Raw genomic sequence first — 27,803 nt, 5'->3', positions numbered from 1 at the left:
CAAAAGCACGGACTACACTGCCACCATGTGGGCTGTTTACTTATTAACGTCAAAACAGTGATACTTTAACAAGCAACAATTAAGGAGTCGTACCGGATAATTGCATATAGAACCACTTATTATATATTGTAATGAAGAGAGTTAATGAGAAGTACGAAACATTCGTTCATAAATATTAAATATTGTCCACAGGAATAAAGGGCTGAAGAGCCACAGGCTGCAGGTAGTCTATGGCATAATTATAAGCATTAACTAACCCAAGATGGCGGCAACGTTGACGGGTTCATACGTAGTCGACGCGCACCCATTCTACGTGTCGACGTCAATGACCAGCGTCGGTTGACAGTGTTCCGGCGTCGCAGGTTATGACGCTCGGTTAGCCGGCTAACTAAGCCTTGTTTTTACTACTTGAAAACAGTAATAGCATGATGACATTTAAGTAAATTATTGCTATTTGACGCAGCCGCTGTCAACAACCTGTGGGATGTAAGCGGCAATGCGGAAGTACCGTTTATTCTATTATTATTTATATACCGTGTGCTCATTTTCTTTCGTTGTTTTCCTTGTGCCTTTTCAACCCATGAAAACAGGTAATCAATTTGTCCCGTAACATTTTTACCGCATATGCACAATAATAATAATAATAATAATAATAATAATAATAATAATAATAATAATAAATCTCAGTGGCATTTAAAAAACAGAACTTGGTTTGTGTTTGTATCGAACTGACGTCTACGGGAGCATCCAATGTCATCCAGCATAATTTAAGTTGATGTTTACACTTCTAAGTGAGAGAACTTGTTAAATCTTTAGTTGAAGTTTTTGTGTTCATGTTTTTATATACTTTTTATATTATAAACTGCTTTTCATTATTGAGAGTGACGATAAGGATCTGTTGATTTGACCTGTGATCAAAGAGCTGTTTTTTTTCCAGATGCTTCACAATGAAGATCAATAAGTCATATAAATTAGTTCTGCACAAGAAAGGATTTGGAGGAAGTGGTCAGTGTGATACTTTGTTTACCAGAAAACATTTCTCTTATCATTATTATTATTTTTTATCTACATTATATTTACCCATCGACTTTCTTTTTGTGCAGATGATGAGCTGGTAGTAAATCCTAAACTCTTCCCACAAGTCAGTTTGGGAGATATCATTGAGATTGCACATCCGACAGATGAATACAGGTGAGCTTCTTCTGATCAAATGATTTTGCTTCTATGCCACATTAACCATTCACTCCTGTTGTGTTTGTTCACTCTCAGTCCTCTGCTGCTGCAAGTCAAAAGCCTAAAAGATGATCTGCAGAAAGGTGATCCTCTATTCTTAAATGTGTTTTTGTCAAGAGATGATAATGGCGTTATCAAAATACAACAACATGTTTATAGCAACCAGTTTGAGTAATTTTTATTTTGAAAAATTACCTTAAAGCCCTAGGAACTTTGTGCTATATTTACAACAGTTGTTTAGATGAATAATTCTGTGCTCTTTTTAGAAACAATCAGTGTGGACCAGACAGTAGCTCAGGCCTTCAAATTCCGTGCCTATCAGGATGTCATTGTGAACATCGTTGACCCTAAGGTACAGAGTTGCGGCACAGCAGATGACAAGTGAAATAATTGTGACTGCAAATACGTTTAGAGTCGTTGTATCTCTGTTGTTTGCAGGATGTAAGTCTGGACCTGGTGGAGCTGACATTCAAGGATCAGTACATTGGCAGAGGAGACATGTGGAGGCTGAAGAAGACTCTGGTATGTTAGGATAGAGTGTAGAATATTTTGGGATCTATACATCCAGCATAAATAGCTTAACACGAGAATGAAATGGGGTCTGTTCCAGGTGACCACATGTGTGTATGTCACACAGAAAGTGGAGTTTGCTGGAATAAGGTAACAATCACCTTTTATTGTTCTCAAGCAAAAATCAAACCTTAGCTGTTTCATCCTTCACTCACTTAATGTTTATATTTGAGATAAACTGACTACACTGTATAATCATCAGCCTTGTTTATTGCATTATATATTTACTATAATTTAATAACAGTAATATAATATGGGGCGATTTTCTATCGCCGCACCGCACTTGGTACAATGCTTCAGTTTATCTCATGCTATACAGTAGCTACCCTTTACTACACTTTAATTTAGCACATCACCTCCTCGATTTCTCTCAAATTGGTTTCTCTCAAACTCACTTTAATTTAGCACATCACCTCCTCGTTGTGCTGCTTGGTTTCTCTCAAATTCCTTCAGCAGAAAGGAATAAAAAAGTACAGAGACAGTGGTGGACGGTGGATCAAGTATGATGGACGAACCTTTGTTTGACATGCGGTGTGCTAACGATGCTTTTAACTCCCTAGAGCCCAGGCCGGTGAACTTTGGGTGAAAGGGGAGAAAGTGACCTGTGGTTACATTAGTGAAGACACCAGGGTAAGACACGAGTGTATCCACTAATGTATGGCTTGAAAGCAGACAACGAGGAAGATGATCGATTGGTTAATTATTGATGTTACACAATCCGTAGTTGAAAGAGTAATTAGTGCAGAGTGGAATTAAGACTCCTGTTTAACAATATTCATCCGTGATCTGATGGCAGGTGGTGTTCAGGTCCACATCTGCCATGGTGTACATCTTCATCCAGATGAGCTGTGAGATGTGGGACTTTGACGTCTATGGTGAGTCATTTCTCTCAGTAGGAGTTGTGTCAACAGTTCAGTTCTTTTCTGGTTTGGTAGCTCCTGGTGTCGACCTGTAATTCTACTTTATTGTGTTCATTTCAGGTGACCTGTACTTTGAAAAAGCCGTCAATGGTTTTCTGTCTGACCTCTTTGCCAAGTGGAAGGTTTGTTTCTTTACTTAGTTTTACTTTTTATTTCTTCAGTCACTGAAACACACAACACTGCTGTTTTCACTCTGCCTTTACTTCTGCCTGTTGCTGCACAATGTGTTTAAAGTCAGTGATTGAAGTTCCGTTGATCAACATTGCACATTTCAATTGCTATTACAAAATTATAAATGACAATATTGTGACTGGTACCAGGAGTCAACATGATGTATTATCAAGGACAAAACCAAGAATAATATTTTTACAATTTTGCTTGTAGCCCCAAATGTATATAAACCTAATTAATTGTTACTTTATGCAAAAAACAAATAATAAAAAATAAGAATAGTTAAAACGGCGAAATCTATCGTACGTAGGAGAAGAACTGCAGCCATGAGGTGACTGTTGTCCTCTTCTCACGAACATTCTACAGTGCCAAAAGTATTGGTGAGTCATTCAGTTTGGTCACATTAACAGTACACCTCACCTCAGTGACCACTGACCTCAGGGACATTTTTACTATTTTTTCAGATGAATTTCCTGAGATTCTGCGAGGTTCGATCAGACAGGATCACGACGGGTGTTTTTATGAAGACTTCTACAGGTAACGTTAGCATCGAGTGTTATCATCTCTTCAGAACTGTTTACATAGCATTTTCTACCCAGCCCTGTTTTGCAGATGGGAATATTAGCACCCCCCACTTTTGGAACCACTAATCTAAAATCCTAAGTCAAGTGAAACAGTGAATCACCTCTAACTGATGAGTGTCTCATGATCAGGGTCGTGGCACAGAATGAGCGACGAGACGAGTGGACGACACTGCAGGTCACCATAAAGGAGCTCTTCATTCAGTATCCAGTTCTAGTTCGACTGAAAGAAGCAGGTAGTAAAGTGTTAGACAGGTTTTATGTCTAATAGATGTTTAGATCAGACACATTCTGAAGCTGAAATCCTTTGTTAATTCTCTCTCGTGTCAGATGGATTTCCTGTGGGCTACAACTCCACTGCTGCTCAGGGAAACTACCTGGAAGCGATTAACCTTTCCTTTAATGGTATGTACTACATGATGGAGGACTAATGGTCTCTAACAAGTGTAAAGGTTTTGTCTCTTATATCACTGATGAAGTTGGCTGTAGTTTTCATTCCTCTATTTTTCTGGTTCTCTAGCTCCCCCCACAGGCCAATTAAATGCATACTGCAGTTATGCTATTTGGATATTCGTCTGTGTTTGTCTCACTAATCTAAGACACGTGTGCTGTGTTCCCCACAGTATTTGACAAGCACTACATCAACCGTAACTTTGACAGGACTGGACAGATGACGGTGGTTATTACACCTGGTGTGGGGGTCTTTGAAGTGGACCGTCTTCTTATGATTCTGACCAAACAGAGAATGATTGACAACGGTGAGTCTAATTCCTACTGCAGTTATACAAACATATATGCACATATATAATGACTGAACAGCTGCATTAGTCTGATCGATGCTGGTGTTTTACCTCTTTAGGTATCGGTGTGGACTTGGTGTGTATGGGGGAGCAGCCGCTGCATGCAGTACCACTATTCAAGGTAACATATGCACATACATATATGTACATATATAAATATATATGTGTGTAACGATGTATGTGTATACTGTACATGGCTGTATAGAGTACATGAATATATATTTGTAGTTCAGGATGAAGAATATCTTTTTTTTCCTCTGCAGCTGCACAACAGGACAACATCTGGAGACTCCCTCGTTGGCGATGACTATAACCTTCCTCACTGGATCAACCACAGGTAAGAAGAGCGGCACGAATCCAATTCTTTTAAGATGTGTATTCAACAGGTTTCACCCTCTTATTTTTGGTCTCACACCTTTTTTACTATCCGTAGCTTCTACACCACCAGAGGCCTCAACCCCTGCTGCTTCTTCACCCCTCGAATCAAACTAGCCAGTCGTAAGGTATTGCCACAGTTTACAGAACCTCCCAGTCTGATAAACACACATACATCGTCTCGTATGCTCATCCAAACTGATCTTATTCCTAGATTAACACAGAAAAAACGAAGAGCAACAAAAAACACAGTGAGTTGTGATCACCTCGTCGTCTCTAATGTCTTCATGTTTTCACGAAGCACAAAGAAGACACTCTTATGTCTCTGCCACTTCAGCTCTTTGCCCTTCGAGGGATTCGGACAACAGTTTGCCCATACAAGTCGACTACAACGCCTACGACGCTCAGGTGTTCAAGATTCCCGGTCCTTTACGAGTTCAGAGGGCCGCGACCCTTAGGTAGGTTCTCCCACAGCAGCAGAGGAGAAACTTTTATTCTGCTCTGTCCAGTGTTGGTGAACAGCAGTTATGTGATCATCAGGATGGGTAAAGAAAGAAGAGATTCTAAAGAGCCCAGTGGCAGGAAGAGCTGCGTGGATGTCGGTGGGGGTGCGGGTGCAGGAATGTCGTCTCCTGCGTACTCCACAGGTCCAGAGGAGCACCACAGCCTGGCATCTGATGACAGCGTGGGTCCAGTTTCCAATGTGGTCCTTATACCACGTCTGCCCGCCGTCCAGTATGAAATCAGCAGTTCTCTGGGATACTCAAGCACTAGGGGTAAGTACTGGGCACGTCCGATATTATCAGCCCGATATTAGCATAATTATGTAATATCTGAATGAATCGTTATTGGTTTTGAGTTATGAGTTCTTCTTCTTCTTCTTCTCACACTTTGTTCTATCGTTATTTCAGAGTTACTGGAGAACAAAAAGGACCCTCAGCGGGACTCGAGTGCACCGGGTCGTTTCACTGTAGGGAGCGCCGAGTCCACGTTGCACATCCGACCTGGAAGTTTCACCTCACAGAGAGCTCTGATCAACCCGTTCACGCCCTCCAGGATGCCAACAAAACTCACATCAAACCGCAGGCGCTGGATGCACACTTTTCCCGTTGGTGAGATGCTAACACACACACACACACACACATGGATTTCTTCATCACAGACTTAAGTCCTCTGTTCTTCAACGTGACCTTGGTTCTCAGGTCCATCTGGAGAAGCCATCCAGATCCATCATCAAATCAAAAACCAGAGTATTGCTGAGGTGCAGGGCCAAAAGCAGAGAGATCCTGCCCACACCTCTGCCGAGCTGCTGGAGCTGGCGTATCAAGAAGCTACCGGAAGGTCACACAGAGATTCTATAGTTTAAAAAAAAACAATTTGTGAATTCTCACAAACATCACAAATAATTCCTGTGAATTGTTTTTTTCTTTGAAGGCAAAACAGCTCTAGAGCTGGAGAGATCCACCCCTGCATGGGTGGATGGACGGAGGAGTACGCTGGAAGTCCAGGAAGCAACAGCAATGGTGAAGAATCATCTACTGACATTTAACAGTTGTCCTGCTTGTGCATAGCCTTTCCATTACAAATACTGGAAATACTCATATATATATATTTCAATTGTAAGGCGAGCTGAAGATGTTATCTATGTGTCCAAAAAGCCAGGCGTTCCATGTGGACCATGTCTTTATACAAAAAAAATCTTGCATCAAAATTCTGGTTCATTCCTAATCAGTCCTCATTTGAGACCCTCCATTTAGAGCCCAGATTTCATGTCCAAACAATAACTGAGAAGTAATCTGTGAATAATATTAATTCTGTTCTACACAGTGACTCAGACTCACCACGGCTCCTCGTGTGAAGACTTTGTTTCCGCTGGTGGTGGTGATCCAAGTGAGTTTGTTTCCTCCTTTATCAAAGACCTGTCGTTGATGAATCCAGATATTGGTACAAAACTCTTATCTGAGGATCTGAGCGGTGTTCTTTATCTGTGAGTGCATGATGCGAATAAGCCCTCAGAGGTACTGTACGCTTCTTCTTCCCTTTGGAGGCTTATTCAGCTTCTCAGTGGGCATCTGTATTCTGAGCTGGGTGACACAACAGCCTCGGTGGTGTGGGTTTTTGGGGAAAACTCCAGTTTTTTTTGTCCTATGTTCTTCTCTGGACTCTTGATCTGTATCTCAGCTATTCAGAACCACTCTCCAACCTTTTACATTTCCCCTGTTATATATCAAACAGACTTGTTTTTTATTTTCATTTTTCTCTTGATGATGGCAGGTTTCTTGGTCTAACTGTAAATGCTGCTTCCACAAACTCCTTTTCACCAATGGTTATAATTTGCATGATGTAATATTACTCTTCTCTGAACTGTTCGTGGTTGTGCTGATCACACAGTCACAATCTGCATGCTCTTGTGTAATGAACCCCTCCTGGAATCACCAGCAGGGGGAGATGAGACTCGTGGAATAACACCTGACTTGTGTTTTTCTTTCCATTTTTTTTTTTGCTTCACTTCTCTGTTATGTTTGTTTTTATCCATCCACTCCATCCTCACATCTTCCTCCTTCTCATTCAACTCGTTTCCGATCTGTCATCTGTGCCTCACCCCACCCCACCCACGCACATGTACCGCAAAACCTGCGGTTACATATGTTTTTGTCTGTACCATGGGGGTGTATGTGTGTGTGTGCGTGTGTGTGTGTGTGTGTGCTCCTGAAGTCCTCCTCCTATCTGCACCCCCGACAGTGCCCAGTTTCTGCTGTACAGTTGGAGTGGACTGGAAGTCTCTGACCATGCCGGCCTGTCTGCCTCTCACCACCGACTACTTCCCGGAACACCAGACCCTGCAGAACGACTACACTGAAGGCTGCTACGACCTGCTGCCACACAGTGACCTGGACAGGTACTGCGAACACTACGAGTAACGAGTGGAAAAAACAACAACTTTTAAACAATTCCCTTGTGTTTCTCTCTCTAAGGCGAGAAGATGAGGCTCCGCTGATGACCGCCACTCAGGTGTTTGAAGAGTTCATCTGTCAGAGGTTGATGCAGGGCTACCAGATCATAGTCCAGTCCAACCACAGAAAACCAAAGGTTGCCGTGGCCACACCTCTTGGCAGCAGCCCTCTCTACACCAGAGGTGAGGGAAATGTTATTGTTCTTGTACCTGCTGTACTGCAGTACTGTTTAAACCATGAAGTCATGTTCATGTTCATGTTGTTTATATGTTTATCTGTACAAACCACTAGTTCTAATTATTAAACTGGATTAATTAAATAAGGTGCAATGCTGCCATCTAGTGACTTTCACTTTAACATACAGCCGTTTATCCACAAAAGGTCACACATTGTTTGGCAAGACCCAGGCATTGCGTTACTGAGTTTTCATTATTGGAGGAAAAACCAATAACGATCCGTACAGATAAATGATATTATGAATTATATTTGTGAATCAGACTTGAAGAAATTTTTTTTTTCCAGGCGTCGTCTCCATGCGTCGGGCGGAGGAGGAGGAGATGGTTTACTGGCTCAGTATGGGACGCACCTTTCACAAAGTTTGTCTTAAAGACAAAATCATCACTGTGACTCGCTACCTACCCAAGTAAATACATACGTATACTGTCTGAAGAACTTGGTGGGTTGGTGTTTACAATGGGAGTTTACGATGTCTGTGTTTGTGGTTTAGGCACCCGTATGAGACAACTCAGATCCAGTACAGCTACAGCCTGTGTCCTCCCCACTGTGACGCCCAGTTTGTTTCCTCCTGGGTGGAGTTCGGCCACGAGAGACTGGAGGAATACAAGTGGAATTACCTGGACCAGTACATCTGCTCCGGCGGTTCTGAGGACTTCAGGTAGCTGCACATGTTGATGGTTTCAATTGAAATTCAATACAGGCATGCTATGTATACTAACGGTTTATCAGTTCAATCACACCTTTGTTATCACGTTTTCATTATAAATTAATAAGTGTCTGAGATGAGACTGGTTTGTTTGTTCTCTCTAGTTTGATTGAATCTCTGAAGTTCTGGAGGACTCGCTTTCTGCTTCTGCCAGCTGGAGGCGCTAGGAGGGTGGCAGATGGGCAGGGCCACTGGGATGTTTACAGTGATGGAACAGGTACTGGCCTGGGGGGCAGTGGGGAGTGGCTGCTGCTGGATGGCTTCATCAGGTTCCTGGAGGGTCTCAACCGCATCCGTCGACGCCATCGCTCTGACAGGATAATCAGGGTCTGGACTTTAATTCTATTTGTTCTACGGTTATAATATCAAAAGTATTATATCTTTAGCATGTGAAGATCGAAGTGCATTTCCATGGATTTATTTATAGTGAACAAAGTCATAGCTGATTAATCTGGGCCAAAACATCCCTGAAAAATCTTTATGTTTGTCTGAGACAAGACACCATACTGGACTTCATCTCTGCTGTGTTCTCCCGCAGCCCAAAGGCACACCAATAAAAGGACTGCACGTTACCAGTCCCCTGCCTTCATATACCCCAGAGCCTCTGCAGCCCCCGCAGGTCAAGAAAGGAACTTCAGTTCTCTCTGCGCTGCTAGAAATGGAACAAAGTCAGAAGTGAGTTCCACCAACAGTAGACCACACGACTACGTGTTAGCTTCAGGGACCTGTATCTCAGTCTGTGTTGACTGATTTTTCTGTCGTCTGTCAGGACCCTGGAGGATCAGCAGCAGCAGCAGCAGATGAAACCCTCTGCTATCATCTGTGAACCTGCTACGGTTGCTACAGCGGTCACATTTGCAGACAGTCCTCGCAAAGTAAGTAAATAAGAGTCTGCAGGCAGAGGTGGAATTGACGTTTTTACCTGTTCCCAATTCATCCTTACCAACTTTGAAATTCTGAGAGCTGTCCTCAGTATTTGTAACAAGATATGATACAAATAACAATGAATAATTACATATAACTGATGGGAATGCATCATTTTATTGCCCTGTCTCTAATCTAATCTAATATCTAATCTTATTTAATATAATGAATAAGAAGAGAGAAATGAACCAACTCCCCCTTGTGTTTCCTCTAAATTAAACTGTGTGCAGTTGCCAATTGAAGCCAGTGAGATTGCTGATAAGGTTGTCCCTCCTGGAGTGACAAGTGGAGCAGCAGCAGCACAGCCTGGAGAGACGGCAGCCAGCAGCAGCAGCACAGACACCAGGTAGACACTGAATATGAACTGATGTGACCTGAAGATCTAGATATTAAAGGTGGGATTAAAGATTTTTATATACATATCTGTGGTTTTACACTAATCTGGGATCTTCTTCTCAGTGGCCAGGCTGCAATAGGAGCTCTTTCTCTGTCTTCGTCAACTCCCTGGGAAATCCTGGAGGCCATCAAACACCCCACGTGAGCTGTTGTCTATATATGGATATATGGTTTGGTTTTATATTCAGTTTTTATTCCACTTCTTTGCTCTTTGATGCTACAGGACAGGTGTGCAGCTCCTGCCAGAGCAGAAAGGTCTGCCACTCAACTGCTTTATCAGTGCTGAGGCCGTTCATTGGCTGGTCAGCAACATGGAGGGCGTGGCTACACAGGGGATGGCTATAGATGTGATGCAGGTAAAATGTAAAAAAAAAAGCTCATGTTTTGGGTCATTCTTTTGGCTCCCAGTTCAGTTACTATTTGTGTTGTTGACATACATGTGTCGTATCACTTGTATTTTTTACGGTTCTGTGTGGTGTTTGTAGAAACTGCTGGATGAAGGTCTGGTGGCCCACGCTTCTGGAGACGCAATGCGCACATTTGTCTATGGGTTCTACTTCTACAGGATTGTAGGAGAGAAGGATGGTACAGGATCAGCACTAATACCTACTGTATGAAGAAGTGAGGTCATAGAGGGGGGGTGTAGTCATGGTCTCGTATGTTCTCTGCAGGTCTCAGCTCCCAGCCCCCCCTCACAGCAGGACTGTCTGCTTCAGCCCTGGAGGACCTTGCCATTTTCCAGAGGAAGTGGTTTGAAGTAGCTTTTGTTTTGGACGAGCCGCAACCCTGCAACCTCCCAGCATTCCTCCTTCCTCGACTGCCAAGCCGCCCTGCGTCGTATGCGAGCAGACACAGCTCCTTCAGTCGCAGCTTTGGAGGGCGTAGCCAGACTGCTGCAATGCTAGGTACAGGTAGCACAAGCGTTCCTTTTTTTTACTTCTATAAATGACCATCAATAACCATGTTGGTGACATGTGTGACCAGGGACACACTGGCACGTAAATTAGACATGCTCAGCATGGAAGACAAGCCCAAACAATGTTGTCTCCACTCTCCTTCTGTTCCTCTTTGTCCGTCTCTCGTCCAGCTGCTACAGTCCCAGAGCAGAAGACGGTCACTCTGGACTTGGGCACTACCAGTCGCAATGACCGCACGGAGTGGTGCAGCAGTTATTACCACGGGAGTTTCTCGCTGAAAAATGCCTTTGAGATCAAGCTCCACTGGATGGCTGTCACCGCCGCGGTTCTTTTTGAAATGGTAACGAGCTTCAGCTTCTCACAATTATTACTGGTATTAGGAGCAATAAAAAGCATTTTCTATAATGTCGTATTTAAGGTGTAGCTTTGATAATAAAAAAACCTTAGAAGAAGAAAACACTGAGGATTTTGAACTATGTGAAATGGGTCGGTGTGTGGGGTTTTTTTTTTCTTCTCAGGTTCAGGGGTGGCACAGGAAGGCAGCGTCCTGTGGTTTCCTCATGGTGCCTGTGCTGGAGGTTCCCTTCGCTCTGACCACGTACCTGTTTGGAGACCCACTGAGGGCTCAGCTCTTCATCCCTCTCAACATCCAGTGTCTGCTTAGCAATGGCAGCGACAACCTGTTCGAAGGTGAATCGGCTTCTGAATGAAGCCTCTGAATGTGTGTGTGTGTTCATGTTGATAAAAATGTGGCGCTAACAATTCAACACGTGTGTGTTTGTGTGTGTCAAATAGGCTTTGAACCAGAGACCTACTGGGACAGGATGCAGCTCTTTCAGGAAGCCATACTGTACAGGTCAGTTATGAACATCCTTTTAAAAGTCAATAAATAATAAATATTGACACTTTTTATATTTTTTAAATGTTTTTTTTCAGATTTGGTTTTGTACATGACAAGTTCTCCGCCTCAACTTTTAACTTCTCCTCTGAGAATAAGCCGCAGTACATTCACGTCACAGGTTTGTTTCACGATGACATCACAACCAAACCGATGTAGGTTTTATTCCCGGTCCAATGTAACCCTGCTGTTGTTCTGTCAGGCACCGTCTTCCTGCAGCTGCCTTATTCCAAACGCAGGTACTCCAGCGGGCAGCAGCGGCGGCGCCGGAACTCCACCAACTCCAACAGCCATGGGCCATTTGGCCACGAGGACCGGGTGGGCTACTGCTGGTCCTACAACACCATGCTGACCAAGGCATGGAGGACGGGCGTGCTGGGCGACGAGAGGTTGGCTGACCGACTGTTTAGAGACTTCAGGGATTTCTGCTCCAACAAGGACAACAGACTGCTCAACTTCTGGAACAGCTGTCAGGAGAAAATGACCAGAGCTCCCTGACCTCAGCAGCTGACCAATCAGTGAAGAGCTTCACACTGGACTTAGCGATCAGGCATGTGGATCACTTTCACATTGATTAAGTGACAAAAGCTTTAAATACACAACCGATCACATCAGCTGGCAGAAGGTTGTTGGACTGATTACCTCTGCTCTGATGGGATGACAGGTATATACAGTACTTATACACAATTTAGTATTACTTTACCAGAAACTGGTAAAAAGAAAAATAGATTAGTTTTCTAAACTATCTTCTCTGCCAAATATTTTTCATCACCTGATGCCTTACTTCATTTGCTCTGGAAGTTCTTTAAATTGTAAAGAATAATATGTAAAATTAAAAAGTTTATTTAAAAAAAATAAAGAGACAATTCTTAGCTATGACGGTAGGTATTATTATTTTTTAAAAATTGTGAAGCTTTCCCTCCCGTGGCCTGTAGGTGGTGCTACGCACGCTTAACTGTTGTATAATTGAAATGCAGGATACTTTGTTTCACACTATCTGCTTCTTTATAACGGATGTATTTCATTCATTTTAGGTTAAATGTCACGATGTGAGTAGAACCAGAATCACAACAAGCTCCTTAAAATCAGCGTCCCTTTATTTTTTTAAAATTGCACAGAATCCGTTACACTGGCAACCATGTGAGAAGTGCTCACCCAGGAAGGAGGAATGCTTTGGTACATAAGCAGATCACAGGTAACACCCATACACCCAGTATATGTTATGTCATAGTCAACAGTTGAACCCAGTAAATGTAAGAAACATTTCATTGACACAGAGCCACAGTATCTCTGCCAGCTGTGCTGTGGCCACTAGAGGCAGAGTTCCCCTCCATGCTTTTATCACTGGCTTGTAGAGGTCTGCAAACACAAGGCACACAGTGATATGATTTAACTGTGTAGTATTTTAGATTTTATATCAGCCCATAAAGTGTTCATTGTGTTGTCACTGATTTAATTTAAGCAGATAAGTTGATAGACAAATGCAAATGACTGGAAACCTAGACTAGGCTGCCCGCACCGTGCATGAATGCTACGTTTATCAGTCAATATAAGACCTAGAATTACATCATCAGACTGATTAAAAATTAACATGTTCTTGGCTAATTATTACACTGCATTCATGGTAGACTTTTGGTCCCTATAGTATGAAGAGTTCTGACTCACAGTGCAAAGAGTTGATGATGGTGCTCAGTTGTTAGTTTATTGTGGCATCATTTGAGGTAGCCACTGTCCCACCTGGACAGAGAGAGAGAGAGAGAAGACAAAAACTATTATAAAATATCACAAAAACAATAGGTTATCAGTTTAATTTTTAGTTTCCAGCTAAGATGCAAAGGTTTTAAATTAGACCACATTAGCAGAACTCACGAAGTCTGATGTGGATTGGCCAGATGAGGATGGAGCAGAGGGCCAGGGCTGCAGCGACCGCCACGCCTCCTGTCACTATTACCATCACGTAATGATAGAACCAGGTACAGGCAGGACAACAGGCTGTGTTTCTGAGACAGCAGAAAGTACAGAGCAGGTGGAGTTTGTCTCGTTCTTATTACAACTCGGTCTTTTAGAAAAAAGAAGAAAAAAAAAACACCTGATGGCAATCAGATTCCACTGCTTACCACCAGAGGGAGCCCAAGTACAACTAACGGTGTGTGAACCATAGTTTGAGAAGCACAACTCAATGAAGTATGTATTTGTGTGTTTGTGTCTATTTTTACTAACTGGCAGGGATGCAGTGCCTGGATGATCATCACAGCGATTCCATTGGCCACCTTATCAGTGAAACTCATGGCTCCATAAACAAATGCCCCGCTTTGCTGCAGAGACACAGAAAGACCCAAACTGAGATCAGGACCCGTCCTGGACAGATGTCTGTGAGTGTCCTTCCCATGACCTTGAAAGTTCATTCAAAGATGAATGAACTTTGACAAAGAACTTACTGTCTGATTTCCAATCAGCTCTGCTGTCATAGACAGTGAAATGACCAAAATGGTGGCTGAGCCTGCGCCCAGCAGCACGGCCGCCCCGTACACCCGCTCCTCCATGTGATCATCCAGCAGCACCCAGTAGGAAAAGATCATGATGAGCAGCAGCCCCATGAAGTAGGTGAGCTGGAGGAGTCAGAGGGAGAACACAAATGATGTAAATGTGATCTAACAAACCAGAGGTTGACTCTGGTGGACAACTTCAGTGCTTTCTAAATATGGACCATGACAACACCAAGCCCTAAGGACACCTCCATGGTCAAGGAGAAACAGGGTCAACCCTTGAGTTTCTGTTTGTGATGTGCAGTGGCCTTGAAGTGAACAGACAGGTAGAACACCATTGTTCAGTTGATGAGGAAGTATTTGCCAGACAAGTATTCACTGTCCCAAACACACGGAAGCACGGAGCAAAGGTTTGCAGAGGTAATTTATTTCATACCTCTGCTAGTTTGATTTTGTTCCTTGTAGGTTTCTATTACTGGATATCTACATTTTGACACTTGATACTTTGATAATATTCTGATAGCTGTGCATAGCCCTGGTTGTGAACATATAAATCTGGAATCAATCCCACAGCCCCTCTAGTTGATAAGAGGACTGTAAATGAGAAATGAAATCCTTTCCTACAGGTCCTTAACACATAACATGTTTTCATCTGTACCTGTACCTTCAACTTACACATTTTCCAATCCATTTGCTAAGAGGCTTCATGATGAACGAGGACAGAAAGCCACTGAGATACACGACCAATGGGATTGTTGCGATAAAGTTCTGCAAGAGAGAAGAGTTTTAAAATGAGAGGACTTTCAAACGTATCAATGACGGGGTTGTATCAGTGTTGGTGCTTTACCTTGGGCAGTTCCAGTGTGTAAATGAGATACATTGAGATGTAGGTCTGAGACAGGTTCACTGTTAACCTGGTGGACATGTAGAGTAAGGCGACCTGCAGACACAGGTGTAAATAGCATGGGTCAGTCAGTGACAACTCAATAATCCATTTGTTTTTATTTGTACACAATACTAGGACTGATTCCTTCTACATCCTAGTGGGTCCCAAGTTCAGGTAAATTTATATTTTAGAAAAAACTTGACACCGTTTGAAGTTAATATATATGTATGTGGTATATATGTATACCTGGTAGAAAGACGGCTGCCGCAGCCAGCACTTCCACTGCAGGAGCGTCCTGGACATCTGAGGGTGACTAATGAGAGGCCTGAGCTCCTCTTCTTCTCCCTCCTCCTCCTCCTCCTCTTCCTCCCACCTTTTTGCCACCCTCACTTCTCCATCCTCTAATACCCCAGCTGGTCCAGCTGCAGGCTTTAACTCTCTGGTTCCCAGATGGAAGATGATGGAAAACACTGTTCCGATGCCAAGCACAATAAGCGACAGATTCTGCGATTGGAAACAAAAAGGTTTGTACCCACCATAAATGCAATATTTTACCAACATGTGTATGTGATTGGCACATAAACACACATTTATTTATACATATATAGACATGCATATGTACATATAGTGAATATCTACATATATCTACACATTAATATATAAGAAAATATGCATTTTAAATGTATGTTTAAATATATATACATACATTAAACAATGTGTGTACTTATGTACACATAAAAAAACATGGTTCACATTTATAAAATGTATTAATATTTATTTCCCCAATTGTTTTGGCCGTTTCACTTCACTGAGCTTACTTCCCTCTACTGTATTTTGTCATGTATTTTGTGAACAAATGTGTTTTATGCTTCGTCAGCGTTATCTATGTTGTTTTTCCATGACATTTTACCCATCAAGTTGGGTTTGGACGATGGGTAGAGTCATTCCACCCACTGCTGCTAACTGAACACTGCAACAAAGAATGATTCTCACCCTGAAGACAGGGATGTCCTGTGGTCCCAGTGAGTCAGTGTTGTTGTCGTCAATGGCCTGAACGTGGAACAGCAGGTAGGCCACAGTGTACACAGTAATATTGGCTATCACCGTGAATGCATATCTTCAAGCATAAACAAAGTTAAGTACATTATACTATGATCACAGTTACACAAGCACCACTTTTCATCCAGAGAGGGTTAGGCATGACAAACGTCTACTTTCTGTGGCATGGCAAATTCTTCTCATATGTACCTGTATGCAGTGATTTCTACTTTGGCGTGTTCACAGCTGACCAGCTCTGGGATGAGGGAAAGATGAGAAATCTGTGTGGCAGCCCAGCCAAACTGAAAGACAATTATCACAGGGATGAAGAAGGTCATGCTGGCCCACTGAGGGGTGAGGGGTTCACAGCCAGGACACTGGTTGAAGATGAAGCCAAAGGACAATATCACACTCAGTGTGCCTGAGGACAAAAACAAGAAAATCTGTGACAGATAAAACCCTGAACAGTTGGGAATTCAAAAATATCCAGACTCTCCATGGTAAGTAATAATAATATTCATATTTTTTTACATGTAAGTGTTCACTTTGGCTGATTATTACTAATCCTCCTTAGTTATGCCACTTACAAGGTACTGTATGTGGTAAAACAGTGTACACGTAAGTCAGAAAGTTCCAAGACAACTTTTTTCCATGTCAGTCTCACCAACTAAATGCCACGTTTTCCTCTTGCCATAGTTTCCACAGCCTGGACTACTGTCAGACTCGTATCCAACCAGTGGTGTAGAAATGGCATCAGCTATCTGACCTACCAGCAGCAGCAGTCCTGCATCATAAAAACCATGTGAGTGACTTTACTGTTAACTGTGTGACTGTCAATTTTCCATATAGACCAACACACCCACACACACACACACACACTGACCTGCATTTGTGTTTTGCAATCCCAGCACAGAGTGGTAGAAGATCAGGAGGTAGGTAAACCACATTGATGCACAGAGGTCATTCAGGAAGTGCCCCACTGCGTAGCTACACTTTCTAGGAACAGACAGTGTCCTCACTGTGTTCTCCATCATGGAAATTGGACTCTGAATGTAACAAACTTATCCCAGACAAGCAACTCTCTGACACAGCAGGAGGTTTTAACTTCTGCTTTCACTTCCTTTTATCGACACTCCACATTTGCCTCCGCCTGTCTGTGTTGTAGGACGTCAACAGTGGTGCCTGAATAATGCATGTCCACTCCAACTCCAACTAAGCTGGCAGCAAAAAGGTTAAGGATAGAGACAGCATGAGAGAAGAAAAACAGACATCAAATAAAAAAAAAACCACACAATCCAACTTAACATGACATCAACATAAATAGATTCTGACACAGAGCTTACATAGACAAAAAATGTTCTACTATCCATTAGTAGTTGTAGCAGTAATTATCAGTAAGGTTGCTGCCCCTACCTGTTTTGATTTATTTACTGCATTAGTCTTATCAAGCATGGCTAAGGGACTTTCCACAGGTACAACATCGTGGCTTTGAGCCGTTTCCCAGACAGCATACTGACTTCGGTAAATAAACACAAATAGAAAAATAAATAAAAAAGCTTGAAGACGCTTTTAATCTTTTGACGTCTTCAATTATGCATATTTTTACAATTCATGTTTCTTCTTTTGTTTCTCTGTTGATTTAACATCCTGTCAGACTAGCTGATAACGGAATTAGATTTGTCAGACAAACAAAGGATACAGACACTGAAAACACTGACACCAAAACGAAAACACAGCAGACTTTTATGAAAACTATTCGTAGGACAGAACACAAACTGACACTGAGACGGTGACACAAGCAAAAGGGAAGGATTAAAACAACCTTAAAAATATAATAAAGTCTTTGCGACAGACAATGTTAAAAACAGACAACGTGTACACTTACTGCGGTGCAGATCCCTGTGGAAATGACAAAAACAAAACGGACCAATGATAGTCATCTATTCGCTCAGCGAAAGTGTTAGGGTTCGATGACTCGTGTTGCTCATGTGACAGTCAAAGAATGTTTATGTGTAAAAAGAGGAATCACCACCTTTGTCTTCTTTTACGGGCGTCATGCTAACTGCGTTGATCAGCATTCGCTTAAGTTTGACATCCGCTAGTAAACTGGAATGTGTACGTTAGCACTTTTAGCTTCAGATCAGTCTAAAGTAACATCTACGCCTCCTCTAGCACCTATGTGTTGCCACATAGCAAACCATAAAGTATTCCATTCACTACTAGAATTGTCGTATTTTGATATTAATCTTACGCACCAAATCGCATTTCGACGAGCCTCAGGATAGTCCCCGGCGCTCATCATTGTTTATGTCACACGTCACCATGTTCTACGTCAAACATCGTCACGATACGCTGTGCGTTGGTCGGCAGGATTAATATTCTGCTAGTCTAATTAATAAACATAACCATATAATGAATGGGTTAGGTTATTGTACATTACATTATCGTACAACGTTCAACGCTCAGCCATTGTTGGGATTGCTAGTAAATTCAGATTGCGAGAAAGAATGGATGTGGAGTAAATTATACATGTTACGATACGATTTTAAAACAATTATGTTACTGAAAGGGGTTAGTTATATAGATATGTATATATATGTATTGAATTTACTGATAAAGAGCTTTTGTTCCGAACAATAGAATGAGATGAATGGGATGAAATATGCTTTTAGTCCGGTGTGAGGCGCTGACACAAAAAACTTTACTATTCTGCCGGAAGCGCTGAGGAAGAAGAAAGGCGCTTGGGCTTTTGGCGCTTGAACAGCTTACAGCTGTGTAACACTGTCGTGAGAAGTGTGTTTTAATGACTTACTCTTGGACATTTGTAAACAATAATGACACAAGAAGACGAAGCTGTTTCACTGGAACTTTTTAAAGATGTCAAATTTTACGTTGTGGGCGATATTGACCCAAAGGTGAGTGTCTGGAAGTTAGCTTTTTCTGAGCTTTGTAGTTTGCAAACTAGCTACGACTATATACTGTCAATGTGTGCAGGGGAAGCTAACGACCTAGCTTCGCTAAAAGAGAAACAGCGTGCTGGAATGGATGTATAATTGTCTTACCCATGTTGGGTCGTGTGTACCTTTTAGACATTAGTATTCGATGTCTATAAATACGGTGGAATACAATGATTATACGACAGAATCTAGGTGGGAGCTCAGGTTTTCATCCGTTACCTCTGGTTGCTGTTTCTCTTGCTAGGCTACTGTCGGTTGCGGGTGTTTCTCTTCTGTTTATAACAGGCGTTTTTAGGTTGTTGTGAAAGTACAATACGTTGTCATTGCCTATATGTTGTGCAACCCGTGTGCAACACAAGGATTATTATAGAAATTAAAATTAATTGAGAGTGTGAAGCAACATGTTATTTTGTTCTCTACTATCCTGCGCATGTGTGACAGGTGCCCAACTCCTTAGTGAAAGGTAGTATTACTCTTATTAAGTAAATGATGAGGCTAGTTTTAAAGCGATATTGTAATTGTAACAGTCTTTTTTTGCTGTTTTTCAGTTAAAATTTTTTATTTGAACTGTCAGAGACAGTAAGAAATTAGTAATACAACAAATGCCAGAATATTATAATACAATAACAAATACAATGAAATTTCCATCGTTGTCAGACTCACACTTATTGCACCTTTTCACTATGTCTAGCACACCAGTTTAAAACCTATTTAGACAATATCAGGATATTGAAAGACAATATTTTATTTTATTTTTTAAAAGATTCTGTGATTTCTTTTTTGAAAGGTAAACTGCAATACGACTTTAATCTTTTTCAATTCTGTATTATATCGTGCAAGAAGTATTAATGATACAATAATCAATAAAAAAAATTGAGTAATCTTTAAAAAAAATGTTTTTCTTTAATGTTTTTTGTTCAGGTTGTGCAGCTTCTCAAAGCAGGAAAAGGGAAGGAAGTGTCATACAATGCACTGGCCACTCACATAATTGCAGAAGATGGAGACAACCCAGAGGTGGGCGAATCCATGGAGGTATTTGATTTGCCTGTTGTTAAGGTAAGTGTTCAGTCCTGTTTTGATCAGCATTAGAGATGGGTGTTGTGAAATTTTTGTGAATATACCGTAATCTTTTTTTATTATTGGTGTGAAGATTTAAGATTGTGCCTCCGAAGAACTTGTATCAGATGTTTAGATCATTTTGACTCTATATATCTGTTAACACATAGTTTATGAATAGTTCTGTCTAAATATTTTTTATATATGTATATATTTTTTACATTGCCTAGGATCTAACAGTGGATATAAGTGAATGCCATTGACATTGATTTTTTTTTTTCCCCAGCCCTCCTGGGTGATCCTCTCAGTCCGATGTGGAGTCTTGTTACCGTATCCTTCTACTGATAAGCCTGATGATAACCTAAATGATAACCTAAACTTTCAAACAATTTAAACAGAATATCAAATTTAATGTAATTTTATTCAATGACCCCTGATAATTGTCATAGCTACATTCTGTTTTTCTTTGTTGGAAAGACCATGTGAAACAAAATACATCACAAGTTTTTCCTTGACCTTTAAATGCACAGAGTTGCTGGTTTCTCCCCTGAATCAGGACAGATATTCTTCGGTGTGACAGTGTGTCTTCCATCGGTAAGTTCGCCTTCAGCTAAGTTTTATACTAAATGTAAATATTGTTTTGTTACTAGATCTTGACATGTGAATTAATGTAGAGATATTCAGATATGTCCTATACCTGTTTTTCTCAACAGCTTCCAGATGACCTCAACACTTTGTGGGCCTATGTTACCTTTTATGGAGGAGAATGTCAGCTTAACCTCAACAAGAAAGTCACTCATTTGGTAGTGAAAGAACCAAAGGGTGTAAGTGTTGTCTTCTGTCTCTGTTCTCTGGACCTTCACAAAATACTAAAGTTTATGAAATAACGTTTCTACTTTTGAAACCACCAAATGACATCCTTCAATAATTACTTGTGTTCAAAACGTTTTGCCATTTTGGAACAAAGATTACGTAGATTTAGGAATATGGGTTCACACTGACTCATGCTCAATATAAACACAACCCACAAAAGTTGGGTGACTATAAACAAAAAAGTTGACAGATTTAAATGGAAATTATTGACTTGTTATTCACTGATGATTTACTCCAGGTTTGTTTTTTTTTGTTTGTTTGTTTTTTGTTTTCTGGATTTATTTCTATTCAAGGCCAAGTTTGAACGTGCACTACAACATCCTGTGATCCATATCGTCACCCCAGACTGGATTACTGATTCTGTACAAGGTATGTTGAGCTAATTGTGAAATAATTAATTCTTTTTATCTTGTGAAATTCAGCACAGATTAATTCAATATTGTATTCTTTCAAACTTGTGTCCAGTAAGTTTGGAACAATTCAATTAAAACTTGTGATTGTTTTTGCAAGTAACACTTCCTTATTGATAAATAATGTTCAACACTAAATTAAAAAAAAGTTTAATTTCTTTTTGTTTGACAGAGAAAAGGAGAATGGATGAGGCACTCTATCATCCCAGACTTATTTATGTGGAGCCCGAGGAAGAGGAGGCGAGTGAAGCAGAATCCTTTGACCAACGTTCAGATGGCAGCTACAGCCCCAGGCAACCCCGGCATTTCAGTAGTTGCACATCCAGCGAGGAGTCCAGCCCCCGCAGAAGACCGGGACCAAAAAAACTAAATTCCTCCCCCTTGACTTCCACACAAACACGAGAGCGACGCAGTGAGAGGATGTTCGACGACTCTGACGACGATTCCTCCACAGAGAAGGAGGGCACCAACCTCAACTGGACTCCAGCTGAAGCCGTCATGCCGCCACTTCCTATTCTGACAGGCACAGCTAGGCAGCAGGGTGTGCCACCCGGTAAAGACCCTGGGTCGTCTACAGACAGCGGACTCATCAACTTGTGTGCCTCTGTACCTCTTGTGCCTGGCAGTGCACAGGCGTTCCCCTTAGAGTCTCGCTCTGCAGCAGCTGTGATCAGTCAAAGCAAACATGAGGGTCAGTATGTCTACGTTTGAGGAATATTTTGATTTATTTCGAGGGCAATGATTAGAAAGTACATAATGAACTTATTTGTTTTTAATCAATACACATTTGATTAATAACCCAGCCACTTGAAATGAAAACATTTTAGTTGTTGTACTGGGGGGCGGGGGGGACCAGCATAGTTGTGTGTGTCAGTTTTACTCCAGATTCCAAAACAATAACTATTCCTTTGCAGACACTGTTTCAGACACTTGAGGAGCCGTTTCCCTCCAGACTCTCAGTGGTTTCATCTTTCTGCCTTTTTGCAGGTGTTCCTGTTCCAGGGGGCTTCCCTGCATGGAGTCCAGTTGTCAGACCCCTTCGCCACAGCTCTGACCTTCAACCAGCCAACCGACTTACCAGCGTAGCAAATGTAAAAAAAATAGTTATTTGTCCTGTTTGCTGGAGCAAAAACATCTCCACTTTATTTGTCTATTAAGAACTTTTTCTACGTGCAGAATATTTACTGCACATTGCAGGAAACATTAATTCACTGCCGTGAGTAGGTTTAAATCTGTGTGGGTTTTTTTTTCTTCAGTGTCACCTTTGTTTTTACTATAAACACACGCACGTCTTATGTAGGTCATACTCACAGATGTGTGTAAACCTTTGGGAATAAATATTACACAGTCGCACTGAAAAATTAAATTTTACTCTGCATTTTATTTTTCCTCATAACATTAATTGCAAACTGTTTTTTGTGTCATGCAGAACCTGACAGCCAATCAGACAAAGGCGATGGAAAAGCAGTCCAATCAGAGCTATCTTCAAACCCCAAACAGTAATAAACCTCTTCAGCCCATTCAGTCCAAAGTTGCCGGACAGCCCCACACTACAGAGCAGCAGCAATACTTACTGCAACAAACAAACCAAGTGGCACAGCAACCCCAGCATCCCACAATGCACCTTCAGCATCAGATGATGCAGCTACAGCACAATCACCAACAACAACAGAATCAACAACAGCAACAGCAAGTTGCACAACAACAAGGGTTCCCTCAGTTGCCTCAGCAGCGGCACACTTTTGTGCCACAGCAGCAAATGCACCAACAGATATTCTCCCAGCAGCAACAGCAACAACAGCAGCATGCTTTCACCCAACAGCAGCTGCGGCCGCAGCAGCTCCTGCGTCCCGGGTTCCAGCAGCTGCAGCAGGAACAGGTTCTGCAGCAGCAGCTGCAGCAGTTCCAAAAGCAGCAGCGTTTGCAGATGTTCCAAAAGCGGCAGAATCAACAGCAGTTACAGCAGCAACAACAACAACAGCAACAACATCTGCAACAGCAGCATACTTTCATCCATCATCACATGCAGCCACAGCCGCATCAACAACAGCAGCAGCAGCAGGCAATGGTCACACAGCAGGCCCAACCTCAGCATCTGCTCCATGTTTCTCAACTATTTGGTCATGACCCAGAACAAGAGAGTGAGTATGAGGAGGAGAGCAGATCCTCTGAGTAAACCTGTGTGGGATGTATATCATTAATGTAATAGCTAAATATTATATGTTCAAGCACATGCTACATAAAATTAATTTAAAAACTTTACAATTATGTTCAAAGAAGCTCTCAAATGCTCATTTTCATTTGGGATGCTAATTATTTATTTATTCACATTCCAGTTCCACACGATGGATTCCTGGTGGGCTGTGTGTTTGTTATCGCTGACTACCCAGAGCAGATTGCTGACAAACAACTTTTGGCCACATGGAAACGGGTAAGATGGACTCAGTGTCGTACAACAGTACACAGCAAAAAGGTTTTAGAGGTTATGGGGAAAATGCTGTCAAGCTCACGTAACGGAACAGAGGGAGTCACTGTGTGCTCCTGCAGACTTGCATGGCTTTCCTTGACACTGAAGTGGACACTTTAGACATGCAGTGATGAATCCTAAAGTGGTTTACGATTATTTATTTTTTGGGGGCTTTACAGCAATTTTCCCATAACTTCCTACAGTTCTGCGCAGTACTTTTTTTTTGTCATAAGTTGTTTTTAACTTTAATTTGATCTCTATATCCATTATTTTTTAATTGAAAACTTGTAATTGTCATCTAATCTCTACAGGTCATACAGGCCTGCGGAGGTGCTGTCGACCCCACATTTACCAGCCGGTGTACACACCTTCTATGTGAGAGTCAAGTCAGTAACATGTTTGTGCAGGTGAGGATGTTGAGTTGAGCCAGTAAACGTTTGAAGTTATCCTCTTTCATTTATTATTGTCATGCCTATTTACACCAGGATATCGAGGTCTCCACTGAAATACTGTGTATTTCATTATGTCTTGTTGTCTCTTCCAGGCCTTGAGAGAGAGGAAACGGTGTGTGACCGCCCACTGGCTCAACACGGTATTAAAGAGGAGGAGCATGGTTCCTCCTTATCGGACGTTACATTTACCCTTCGCCTTCCCTCCTGGAGCCAAGCCCTGTTCTCAGCACGTAGGTCTCCCACATTTAAACACTGCCATTTTTTACATGGTTCAACCAGTCTAAATTATATCAACACTGTCAGAAAACAGTTATTTACTCACAAACACTTCTAGAATCAGATACTCAATAAATAATACACAAACCCTCAGAATAACTATCTCTTGAAACTATTTTGAATTTTAACATGACTTCACCTTTTGCTTGTCGTCTTTACAGATAATTTCAGTGACAGGTTTTTTGGACACTGACAGAGATGACCTTAAACTGATGGCCTATTTGGCGGGGGCCAGATACACTGGATACCTGTGTCGCAGCAACACAGTTCTCATATGTAAAGAGTAAGTGATTTAAATAAAAATGGCTGATACCACGCCAGTCCCCCAGTAACAGTTTTTGTCTAACATTGTTATTTGATATCTATTTTGGAATCCCGTCTGGCCCACATGGCCACTAATTACTGCTTGAATTTGAAGGCACAGAGTTGATGTGTTCTCCTGATCTTTATTCAGACCAAGTGGACTCAAGTATGGGAAGGCCAAGGAGTGGAAGATACCGTGTGTCAACGCCCAGTGGTTGTGTGATATTCTACTGGGCAACTTTGAAGCACTGAGTCAGATTCAACACAGCAGATACTCCACCTACACTCAGTCTGAACCACTGGGACCTAATCCAAAGCTGGTCCAGAATCTGCTGGGTACGTGAAGCTGATTGTATGTTTCTAAGTCTGACCTGTGTTTGTGAAGACAGGTTTACCAGAGCATGCTGGCCGTGATGGGCTTTCCCCCTCAGCCCCAGTAAAAAAAACCATGGTGATGCAGTACGTGTTTTCTAAAGTGCACTGCAACTTCAACTGGTTAAAACAATGTTTCTCTGCAGATGCTTGGAGATCACCAATAAAAGTATCTCCTGAGGCCTTGGCGGTAAGTTGGTTAATACACTTGTCTGTCATTTCTGTTTTCATATGTTTTCACCGTAATTCTAATATTGTTTTTAAGCAGTTCATTGTCTTAAACAGTATTTCAGTTTGTTGTGTTTGAGCCATTCTGATTGTGTTGTTTGTGTTTTTTCCGTCATCAAGAACCTACAACTGGCAAAGAAGCAGGAGCTCACAGACTCAGCCAACCCACCAGCCAATAAGAAAGCCCGGTCAGTGCACTTCATCTCTAGTGAATGCTCCTAGAAAAAGTTGATGTTATAAGTCTAAACAAGCATTAGAAGGAGGGGAAAAAAGTAAATTAAATTTTCTTATAAATGTGTTTTGTAACTGTACTTGCAGACTGGAAGAGACCTTTACTCCCAGTAAACTGCTCTCTGCAGAGACTGTTCCTCATGTCATCTTCACAGGATTTGAACCTGCAAACGTGCAGCAGTACACAAAGGTGGGTTTTCACTTCTCCTTTAATTTCTAGGGGAAATGTCTCGTCTTTCCTCTCATGAGTTTTCCTGGGTGATGTTAAAAATACATGATTTTCTGCTCTCGGCTGCAGATGTTGTTTTCTTTGGGTGGTGAGGTTGTGGACAGCAGTCACAAAGTGACTCACTTGGTGGCCACAAAGGTGACGCGCACCGTCAAGTTCCTCACTTCTATGTCTGTGGCCAAACACATTGTCAGCCCAGAGTGGCTAGAAGAGAGCTTCAGGAGCCAGAAGTTTGTAGGTACGTGTTGGGTTAGGTTAGGGTTAGAGAAAAAAGATTGATTAAAAGTCTTCCCCTAAAATCTCTCTGTGTGTCTGTCTTCTCACTGTTGTTTCAGACGAACAGCCTTATATTCTGAAGGACGCAGAGGCAGAAGTGCTGTTTGGTTTTAGTCTGGAGGAGTCCCTGAAGAGAGCCCAATGTGCTCCACTCTTCAAGGTTGGAACACGTGCCTCACATCTGAATAATCAAAATTTAAATTATTTTTTGACCTTGACACAGTCCAGCAATTGCGACAAATTTTATGTGTGTTCCTCATTGACCACTGCCTCTGTGTGATTGATGGTGCAGGGAAAATTCTTCTTCCTCACACCGGGTATTTGCCCCAGCCTCAGTACTATGAAGTCCATCCTGGAGAGTGCTGGAGGGAAGCTGCTGGCCAAACAGCCCTCCTTCAGAAAGATCATGGAGCACAAACAGGACAAGGTTCTAGAAGGACTTTTCATTTTCTTCAACCAAAGACTTTTTATTTGCTGTGCCAAACCAGAATAACCAGTAGAATGAAGGGGAATCTGTGGAGTGATGACAGTAATCAAATGTCTTAACAGAATTGTTATAAATTCCCCTGTTTGTTTGCCTTGTTTTTCAGAACCTTCCAGAAATCATTTTAATTTCCTGTGACAATGACCTGCATCTTTGTAGAGAGTACTTTTTAAGGAACATCGGTAAGTCACACTCAGCCACCGTGCCTCAGTGTTTTACTGTCTATATGTAATGAAAAATATAATAGAATGAATCACTTTGTCTCTAACGTTGTCCTGGTTTGTGTCGTACAGATGTGCACAACGCTGAATTCATCCTGACAGGAATTCTCACCCAGAAACTCGACTATGATTCATATCCTTTAGAACCAATGGTGGGTGATGATGGAATTTTGATTCGAACATTGTTATTTATTCTGGTGAATTTGATTATGTCTCCCTCATAAATGGAATTACTATTCTCGTAGAGTTTGTGACATTCCAACAAATGAGCAACTTTTGTAAACTTTACTCCTTTCTCTTACATTTAATGGCTACGTTCTCTCATACTCTACATAAATTTAACTACATTGTTCACATAAATTCACAACTTTATTTCTCAGAATATCTGTGTTTATATTCGTATACAAATATGTATACACACACGTATATATTCAATATATAGGTCCTTGTTTTTCTTATATATTTACAACCACCAATTATCAGAACTTCAACATGTTAGATAGATAGAACTTTATTATGACATTATGCAATTTGCTTTTTTAAAACAAAAAAAACCTTTTAGTTCTGTTCCTTGACAGTGTCACATTTAAGTTCACATGATGCAGGACCAGAGAAGAACATGTCTTCAGGAACTTCGTGTAAAGTTCAAGACCCAACAAGTGTTTCTATGTGTCTGTCTGTTTTAATAGATGTCATTTTTATATAGTGTTGTGTTAGCTGTTTAAAATCAAATAAATTAATGTTATTTTTGTGAAATTGTTACCTAAATTATAGACTTTTTTTAATAGTTCCAGCCCTTTTTCAGATAGATTATGTAAAGGCTTCAGCTTCCGTGGCTGCTCTTTGAAATAAAAACTGCATTTCTTTGTAAAAGAA

The 27,803-nt window shown here is 41.5% G+C and overlaps 3 protein-coding genes across 8 annotated transcripts; 2 read left to right on the top strand and 1 right to left on the bottom strand.

The window, feature by feature from the left end:
* The first annotated feature begins 324 nt into the window (after positions 1-324).
* On the top strand, positions 325-14,040 carry depdc5 (DEP domain containing 5, GATOR1 subcomplex subunit). Of its 4 annotated transcripts, XR_003053041.1 has the most exons (44): positions 325-590; positions 938-1,005; positions 1,104-1,191; positions 1,270-1,316; positions 1,500-1,585; positions 1,672-1,755; positions 1,844-1,893; positions 2,364-2,433; positions 2,600-2,678; positions 2,784-2,845; positions 3,205-3,274; positions 3,359-3,431; positions 3,608-3,711; positions 3,806-3,880; positions 4,099-4,233; positions 4,335-4,396; positions 4,539-4,612; positions 4,709-4,778; positions 4,865-4,901; positions 4,988-5,108; positions 5,191-5,426; positions 5,562-5,762; positions 5,853-5,991; positions 6,085-6,173; positions 6,478-6,540; positions 7,366-7,549; positions 7,626-7,786; positions 8,127-8,247; positions 8,332-8,499; positions 8,652-8,874; positions 9,086-9,222; positions 9,317-9,422; positions 9,702-9,817; positions 9,931-10,008; positions 10,091-10,223; positions 10,353-10,452; positions 10,539-10,778; positions 10,955-11,124; positions 11,303-11,474; positions 11,580-11,640; positions 11,721-11,803; positions 11,885-12,232; positions 12,801-12,877; positions 13,909-14,040. XR_003053041.1 is itself a non-coding variant. In XM_017042216.2 (42 exons), exons 2-42 carry the CDS (start codon positions 948-950, stop codon positions 12,178-12,180), a joined length of 4,695 nt encoding a protein of 1,564 aa, XP_016897705.1. In that variant the 5' UTR covers positions 325-590; positions 938-947; the 3' UTR covers positions 12,181-12,608. The 4 variants fall into 4 exon arrangements, 3 of the variants coding, with proteins under 3 accessions (XP_016897705.1, XP_016897704.1, XP_016897702.1); XM_017042216.2 differs by lacking the exons at positions 12,801-12,877; positions 13,909-14,040 and having other exon boundaries at positions 7,393-7,549; positions 11,885-12,608; XM_017042215.2 differs by lacking the exons at positions 12,801-12,877; positions 13,909-14,040 and having other exon boundaries at positions 10,539-10,772; positions 11,885-12,608.
* Positions 12,762-18,409, bottom strand: mfsd12a (major facilitator superfamily domain containing 12a). 2 transcript variants are annotated; one of them, XM_017042241.2, is made up of 14 exons: positions 18,125-18,409; positions 17,978-17,991; positions 16,976-17,309; positions 16,757-16,876; positions 16,303-16,513; positions 16,048-16,171; positions 15,301-15,558; positions 15,016-15,108; positions 14,844-14,936; positions 14,121-14,291; positions 13,903-13,997; positions 13,552-13,682; positions 13,348-13,419; positions 12,762-13,041 (listed from the first exon to the last, which is right to left on the bottom strand). In XM_017042241.2, exons 3-13 carry the CDS (start codon positions 17,124-17,126, stop codon positions 13,379-13,381), a joined length of 1,488 nt encoding a protein of 495 aa, XP_016897730.1. In that variant the 5' UTR covers positions 17,127-17,309; positions 17,978-17,991; positions 18,125-18,409; the 3' UTR covers positions 12,762-13,041; positions 13,348-13,378. The 2 variants fall into 2 exon arrangements, with proteins under 2 accessions (XP_016897730.1, XP_008332995.1); XM_008334773.3 differs by having other exon boundaries at positions 18,348-18,398.
* Positions 16,562-27,803, top strand: paxip1 (PAX interacting (with transcription-activation domain) protein 1). Of its 2 annotated transcripts, XM_008334775.3 has the most exons (24): positions 16,562-16,592; positions 16,789-16,894; positions 19,971-20,105; positions 20,392-20,435; positions 20,636-20,699; positions 20,819-20,929; positions 21,272-21,347; positions 21,561-22,079; positions 22,376-22,479; positions 22,818-23,529; positions 23,725-23,819; positions 24,167-24,262; positions 24,400-24,537; positions 24,745-24,866; positions 25,038-25,222; positions 25,405-25,448; positions 25,607-25,674; positions 25,805-25,907; positions 26,016-26,184; positions 26,282-26,382; positions 26,515-26,649; positions 26,813-26,888; positions 27,000-27,060; positions 27,512-27,803. In XM_008334775.3, exons 3-24 carry the CDS (start codon positions 20,076-20,078, stop codon positions 27,525-27,527), a joined length of 3,069 nt encoding a protein of 1,022 aa, XP_008332997.1. In that variant the 5' UTR covers positions 16,562-16,592; positions 16,789-16,894; positions 19,971-20,075; the 3' UTR covers positions 27,528-27,803. The 2 variants fall into 2 exon arrangements, with proteins under 2 accessions (XP_008332997.1, XP_008332996.1); XM_008334774.3 differs by lacking the exons at positions 16,562-16,592; positions 16,789-16,894 and adding an exon at positions 18,774-19,007.

This window comes from Cynoglossus semilaevis, chromosome 20 (assembly GCF_000523025.1).
Source record: "Cynoglossus semilaevis isolate Cse_v1.0 chromosome 20, Cse_v1.0, whole genome shotgun sequence".
Classification (NCBI taxonomy): Eukaryota; Metazoa; Chordata; class Actinopteri; order Pleuronectiformes; family Cynoglossidae; genus Cynoglossus; species Cynoglossus semilaevis.
The sequence above is the reverse complement of the archived record's forward strand: the minus strand, read 5'-3'. Positions and strand labels throughout refer to the sequence as shown.